The sequence below is a fragment of the Brachypodium distachyon genome, chromosome 1, assembly GCF_000005505.3.
Source record: "Brachypodium distachyon strain Bd21 chromosome 1, Brachypodium_distachyon_v3.0, whole genome shotgun sequence".
NCBI classification, from domain to species: domain Eukaryota; kingdom Viridiplantae; phylum Streptophyta; class Magnoliopsida; order Poales; family Poaceae; genus Brachypodium; species Brachypodium distachyon.
The window spans coordinates 9,948,763-9,956,499 of NC_016131.3; the positions used below are offsets into that span (position 1 = coordinate 9,948,763).

At 47.3% G+C, this 7,737-nt stretch overlaps 1 protein-coding gene across 1 annotated transcript; it reads right to left on the bottom strand.

Annotated features, from left to right (window-relative positions):
• Nucleotides 1–2,778: 2,778 nt before the first annotated feature.
• LOC100841888 (auxin-responsive protein SAUR71) lies at nt 2,779–3,362 on the bottom strand. Its single transcript, XM_014896631.2, has one exon. The coding sequence runs from the start codon at nt 3,265–3,267 to the stop codon at nt 2,977–2,979; it is 291 nt and encodes a 96-aa protein (XP_014752117.1). The 5' UTR covers nt 3,268–3,362; the 3' UTR covers nt 2,779–2,976.
• Nucleotides 3,363–7,737: the final 4,375 nt, after the last annotated feature.

A 7,737-nucleotide genomic window follows, 5' to 3' on the forward strand; every position in this document is an offset into this window, starting at 1 on the left:
ACCACCTGTTGAACAACAGGTGGTGTCTTATCACCATGCCACATGGTAGAGAGAGTTCTCCTCTTATTAAAAAGAACCATAAGTTTGATCCTTAGAGTGTCCATAAGCTCATGAACAGGAAGATCTTTGATATGTCTGATCCAGTTGTTAAAACATTCTGCCAAATGATTGTTGATGTGATCAACCTTAATCTCTGTGTTAAATCCACTTCTGTAACATATCAAGGAATGATACATCCTCAGATAATCACCAAATTTTGGTTCAATAGCCAACATCTTGTCCAAATGATACTTGTAAGTGCTTTCACTATAAGATCTTGCTGCTGGCCACATCCTTCCAAATATCTCTCCTTTAAATTTCTTGATCAAATTGAGCCACATATGGCCAAAGCACTCTCTCCGCTCTGCATCTGCAAAAACCTTCTTCACTGCATTCTCCAAACCTTTTTGAGCATTTGTGCATATTGCTAAGGGTTGCAGTGGTCCCAAGGCCCTGTGCAATTGAGTTAAGAACCAAGTACAATCATCCTCTGTCTCTTTCTCAAACAAACCCACAGCAACAGGAAACATCCAATTGGCGCCATCTAGGGCTATGGCCGAAGGCAACTGCCCATTCCACTTCCCAGTAAGTGCAGTGGAGTCAACACTCAGGTATGGCCGGCATCCTTGTTTGAAACCATCAAGACATGCACACATAGCCATGAAGAACCTAGAAAAGTACACCTTGCCATCTTTTACAACAATGTCGATCTTGACTATACTACCAAGGGACCTCTTCTCCATTTCAGCTTTGAAGTTGTACAGCATTCTGAAGGTATTGCCCCAATCACCATATAATTCCTTCATAGCACTTTGCTTACCTTTCCACACGGTACTATAACTCAATGTACACTTGTAATCCTTTTCCAAATCAGTCTTAAGTCTCTTGGCTGTTGTGTTAGACTTTGTACTCAACACCTTCATAACCTTTTCTGCAACCCATGCTTGAGAAGTCATTCTTGTGATTCTCCTTGCATTAGTCATACATGGGTGCTTGAAAGGCATCCGATTCACCCTTATCGCAGTCCCATCTTGTAGCCTTCTGGCAGACATATACCATGGACAAGGCTTCATGTTGCCATCGACCCCCTTGCATCTCACGCAGTACCTGTGCGGGTCAGTCCAAGCAGTCCTAGTGGCAAACTCGTTATTCACACATAAAGTCTTGAAACACATCTTCAGTTCCTTCATACTAGGCCAGCATGTGCCAACTTCAAAGACAGGATGTTCTGAGTCATACTTATAAATATTCTCCTCTGCGTTTTCATCATCAACATCATTTGCGGCCTCTTCGCATAGCCTCTCGATTGCAGCAATTTCATCGTTGGTAGGACCGTGCCCGTAAGGACGAGTTGCACTAGCAGGAGGGGGGGTGCCAGTAGGCTGCGATGGCACTTCTTCTGCATCCAGATCCGGATCAACTGGAATCCAATACATCTTGAACACTTCCTTCTCATCGACAATGTGGTTATCAAAATCATTTGGCAGATCCACATCAATTGTACTCCAATCAACAAATGTTGCTTCTCCAGTCGCCCCATTCAAATCTGCATCCGCTGGTATCTGGTAATTTTCCACGTTCCTGATAGGAACACTCTTCGCTAGAAAAGCTTGATCGTTCAACGCCTCTCCATCTTTTGACGGAACAAATCCTACAACTGAGTCCTCCCTAGCGTCTATTAGCTCCGCCCATATGGTCACCTCTGGATCATCCTCCTTGTCTGTCCGCCCCTCTTCAATCGCTGCAACCAGCTGTCTACTCGTAGTGATTCTCTCAAGATTATCTGTTGCCCCATACATACACAATTCAACCTCTTGCCTTGAACCCCATGCCACGGTTTCCCCCAATTCCGCTATGAATTTCTGAACTGTGATGCCTTCTACCTCAACTCTTATTTGAACCACTGAATTCCGTTCAATCAAATCAGTGCTACCATCGTCTAGCTTCGCAACACAAGGACGAAACTTCACAGCCACAACCTCACTTCTGTCGCTCGGATCAACCCTACAAACGACCAGAAATTATACTACACTACCCCCAAATACATCGATTCGGCCTGGAATTAACGAAATTAAGGTTTCACGGGAAAGAAATTACCTCCTCACTAGGGGAACCGGCGGTTCCATCTCTCAAATCTAGCCACGGACCCAAACCCTAGCAAAGGGGAACGGACGAAATCAAGCTACGCAACTCCAATCGATTGACAGCAAATAGGAATCGGATCGATGGTACCGGCCTGCCAGATCTGCTTCACTCACCTTCGAGGAGACCTGCGCCGGGGAAGACAAGCTGCGAGACACCTACGCCGCCGCGGAACAGAGCTTCCAGGCCGCTGCCGCCGAATGACTCTGGTCGGGGCTTTGGGCACGGGCGCAGCCATGAAGAGAGAACACGGACGTGGCAAAGTGGTGGGGCCCATGGTGGAGACAGCAGCACGTGGACGTGGCAAAGTGGTGGGCCCCACACGTTGTCTTCTTCCTGGTTAAGTGAAACAGCACATGTTAAAACTTGGCCGGCTAGCAAGTGTGAAACTTTTGCACTTACCCCCCGGCGATGCACTTCGGTCGTTTCCACCGGTCCGTGCAATTCGTTTCGTCCGTTGCCTTCGCAATTCATTCCTTTCATGTTTGCCGGTTGAAATGAGGTGCACTTTAGCGATTAGCCCAAATCTTGACGCATCCTGCTTCCAAACACCGCAGATCACGGTCCGATCATACCATCGACCTGTTTGTTCTTGGCTTCTTACACACTAGCATGACCATTTTCAAGAAATTTGGATCTCCCTCGTATATTCATCAAAGAATTGATCAATGAAAGAAGTGACTACATGTCCAATTAAGCTCATCTACACTGTACTGTAATACAGTAACTGTATAGGTCTACATGACTACATGTATTCTCGTCAGGGCGCGCGCCAGGCCAAAGGCCACTGCTTAGCTAGCCGGCTCTCTGCAGCGCGCAGTCGACGACCCGACGGAAATGCCCGGCGTCGCAGGGGATCCGCAGAACGCCCGGCTGACCGTACCCGTATAGCTGCGCCGCCGTCTCCAGCAGCTCCGCGACGCAGGGGTCGGCGAGAAGCCTTACCGGCACCACCACGCGCTCGCCGCAGCCGGTGACCATCGGGACGTGCCCTCTGGGCACCTTCGTCTCGCCCTCGTCGTCATAGCACGGCGAGGCGCCGGGCGACGACGCGCTGCTGCCGCTACTCTTCTTCCTCTCCGCCATGGTTATATATTTACCGATCAGACTTGGTCGCCTGCTCCCTCGAGGTTGGAGAATTGGAGGCGCGGCGACGCGAGCGATGGATATGTTTTCTTGGTCTGGCGCTGCGGGAAAATGAGGAGGAGGTGGAGATGTATTTATAGGGAAAACAAGACAGTACTCTTCCCTGCTACGATTGGTCAACATCTTGACTTGGATAGTCTTGGTCGGTTGCAGACTGGAATTTGGACCGAGGAGACTAGCTGAGAATCGTCGGTAGTGAGAGGTAGTTCCTCGTGGTCTTCATTTGACATACAGGGAGTTTGGGATCTAGGTCGTGTGTCAAAGTCAAAATCATGGGCCCAATGATTTCTGATGGAGTAGGTTTGTAGAGTACTATAACTATGTCAAACGGTTGTTACTAAAAAAAAGGGCAAGCGACGCTCCGTCAAAAAGAGGGGCAAGCTATGGGTGGGGAGGACAATCAAGTGTGGCCACCATTTGACTGTCAAAGTTTGAGCGATCAGTCAATCATTGACGAATCAAATACTCAATCTTCTGGGGTTGCGGAAAGCAAGGATACGCAAGCACTCCAAGTAGGATCCCACTGGTTTGTCAAAGCCTGAAAGCACCTGCAAGAGCGTAAACCAGCCAATCTCCCAAAGAACAGAGGCACATCGGCTACTGCCCGCGGCTTTGGTCAGAACTCAGAAACGCACCGCAGGATACCTGGCAACTCGCCCACCGAACCGTTCGATTCTCGAAAGCGCCACCGAGTCACGCTGACCAGTGACCACTTCCCCAGTTCCTGTACGTGCACGGTGCACCCATTTCCTTCCGCGGCGCGCGAGCATGCATGTGGCCAACATGCAAATCAGCAAAAATGTGGTGCGACGCGGTCTTGCTCTGTTCCGTTTTCCACGTAATGCGATAGGTTGTAGACGATCCGCGTGATTCTATCAGATTATCACTCCTAATTTTCATCTGTCAACTGTCATTCGGCCTTTTTTTCAGCTTGTTTTGTGTCTCGTGATCAGTCGCGGGAACTACTTTTGGGCTAGTTGGGGCATAGAGACCATATTTGATACCTGGAGGCTTGGGCCCGTTAAGGGAGCTAAAAGCTACAGCAACCTTGTAAACACCCACTGACCCACATGAAACGCAGAGCTAGTTTACTAAACTCATCAACACCAAAATGTCTCACATTGGCCCTAAATCGTACAAATAATATCCGTGTGACGCCCCGTTACCTCTGACAACGTCAGCGTAACGGAAGAATCGCCACGTACAGAGTTACGTCAAGATCAACTTGAGAAAAACAGTAGCATGTACAATAGAAACCTTCACTGTTCGCAGACGGTGTCTTATTACAAGGACACTCAAAGTGTCTCCAAGTCTCACTACGGCAAGAGGTGCCTCTAATTTAGACATTATTAGGCCATCTTGAACTATCCTCCTGGTGGTCTACGCAACATCATCTTCGCCAGCGGCATCCTCATACTCATACTCCACTTCAGCATATTCATAGTAAGGACCGGACTCATCATAAGTACCGGCCTCTACCTCGTCGGGGCTCACCATGATCATTGGTTCTGAAAACAACATATGAAGTAAGGCCGAGTACGTATGAAAATACGTACTCCGCAAGTCGCCGGAAATCATTATGCATGAGCTAACCTTGAAGACCATCAAGCCGTCAGACCAAAAATAATTATATTCGAAAATAAGTTATTTCTTTTACGGTTTTGTTGAAAACCATATTTTATTTGAAAAATCTACTGGCGGCAGATCGACGTGGGATCTTACATCCTATGTTAGAGGAAAACCCACACGACGCACTTCCAAACCCGGAAGTTAGGAGTGATATCACATCTAACTCTGATAAGAGGTGTACTGCTTTTCCCATAGCATCACTTGGTCAATCCTCGTCGGCGCACTAATCATATGCACACGACTAGACCAAGGAACCAGAACCAGAACCAGCCCGTACACTACAACTGCTTCGCCACCTTGCCTTACGTAGGCCCGCGGGTCGAGACCCCTGACCGGTAGGTCCCGCCCTAGGGTGTCTGCACCTACCCGGATACAGTCACCTTCTCACCCAGGCAGAGGCAGCTACTTGGCATGGTTCGGCTCAGCCTGTCCCATTCCAGGTCTATGGTCAGTACGGTCTGCGCCGCTTTTGAAGTAAGCGCTAGTTGGTTTGTCCTTATATGGTTTCCCTATGTAGAAGAGCTCTGACTTTCCGCCAACCCTATCCGGGTTGCTCCGAACCCTGAGTTCCCTCCCCACCGAATTACACTTAAGCCGTAACCCTGTCCGGGTCGGCCCACCTAGTACTGACCATACTAGTGGATCCACCGGATCCACTTACATATTTATTTATAAATCTTATTTTTGGGTGGCATGCAAGAATTTTGAAATAAGCCGAGTTTCATAAATCATTTTCAAAGACATGTTCAAGGGATGCGACTTGCCTGGTACTGCTCCGGTCAACTCAGAAATACCGTCTGGGTATCTTACTTGTCCGGAGTCAACTCCTAATATTTAATTCATACACATGTTTAACAAAAAGTTTCTAACCAACAAAGTAATAAGGGAAAATAAAAATAAAAAGCATATGTGCAACAACTTACACTAGTTTTCCTATTCTATATCTAAGCCAAACAGATGAGAGGAATAAACATCTGGGTGTATGTGTGTGTGAGCAGAAACCAGCAGCAAGTAGGACTAATCCACCCAGCGTGTCATCGATTTGTGAAGGCAAAAGAAAAAAAAAGCACTGCGCAGACAAACTTCATCGACCGCATCTATTCTCCTCCTCCTCCTTTTGTTCTCTCGTTCCCTGCCTCTCTTTCCCCGTTCTCTCCCGAGCGAGCGCAGTACGCCGCCACCAGCTCGATCTTCCTGCTCCGGCCATGTCTGGCGACCACAAGGCCAGCTCCGGGTTCCTCTCTCCTTCCTCTACTAGATCCCCAACTTAATCTCTACCAATCGACATCTACTCGTCCCAAATTTGTAAACCTAGTTCTTGGGCTGCCATGGCCGACGCCGTCTACCTCGGCTCCGGCGAGGTCCACCATGTCGTCTCCCTGCTACCACGGTGCTCCTCCACCTACTGGTTGTCTACACGCTGAGCTACAATACCAACAAGGAGGTGCGATGGCGTCAAGGCGCCGTCACCGGCGACGGCGAAGCTGGGGCTACACTTCCTCCTCCCCAGCTCGCCGGCGTTGGGACCGGAGCGGTCCGGCATGCGCGGCCTACTGCTAAGTTCTCCTAACAGACAAGTTAAGTCCCTCTCTCTCCTTGACAGCAAGTTCTACTCTTCGTGGTTGCTTGTAGTATTAGGTGGTCAATTAAGGAAAATTAATATGTGAGTGTTGCTTGATTTACTTGAGCTGACCATGTTCTGTTCGTTTTTTGAAAAGATAATACTTGTTAACATGCAGAGGATTTGATTTAGTAACTCAACACCATGTGCATGAGAACAAAAAGATGCTGATAAACTAGGGTGAAATATATCCTAACAATGTACTGCCATGTATCTAAGTGCTAAACTCTAGTGAACAAGCAGATGCACACAAGAGCAAACAAAATAGTGATTAATCTAGTAAAGTGATTATGTGATCTAGGTCTAAACAGTAGCAAGGTGAGGGTATTATTTTCTCTTAAGCATTGTGTTTTACTCTGATCACTTAATGTACTACTCAAACATGCATTTTAATCCACAGGAATGTGCGAGCAATTTCATTCAAGAGCATGCAAAGCCAAATTAAAGTGACATTTTATTTTACCTTCAATACACAGCAGTAGCACACAACAGCAAGTAGCAGCAATGGAGCTAGGTGAAAGAAAGTGTTCGGTGGAAAGGTGATGAAAAGGTCACGGTAGAAAAAAAAAGTACTCCCTATTTATAGGGCGTACTGTACTGTATACCATGATGACAGGTGTTGAAGAAAATGGATGCATGGTGGAATGTGCCAAATGACAAGCACAAAGTGACAAATGGCATCCATGCACTTGGGCCCACAAAAGGATTTCTTGGTTGCTAAGAAATTGTCCAAGGGTTGAAATGTAAAATTGAAAATGACTTTTTTGAAATTTTCGAAATACTTGTTTGTAATAAAGACTTTGTATTATTTTTGTGACATATGGTGTTAGAAATATGTAATTTGAGTTTTTAAAACCTGGGGTTTCACAATCTGCCGTCGCAATTTTGGTTAAAATTTAATAGTCAAACGAATTTATATGGTTTATAATTTGGAATGGAACGAGTACCATGACACGTGCAGATCCACCTCCCCTTTGCAGGACGGGGGCAGTTGCGGAGCCTGCGTGCGTCCGTTGCGGGCGGGTGGACGGTGGCTAGATCGTGTAGTGGTAGCCATCGATCGATTGTAATCGCACCCAAACCACGCGAAGAATTAAACAAGCGATGCGTACGGCCGGCTAACGCTTCACGTGCATGCATCACGGAACCGTCCCACTGCA

Coding starts and splice junctions, on each gene's coding strand:
- LOC100841888 (XM_014896631.2), bottom strand. CDS start 3,267: ATGGCGGAGAGGAAGAAGAGTAGCGGCAGCAGCGCGTCGTCGCCCGGC.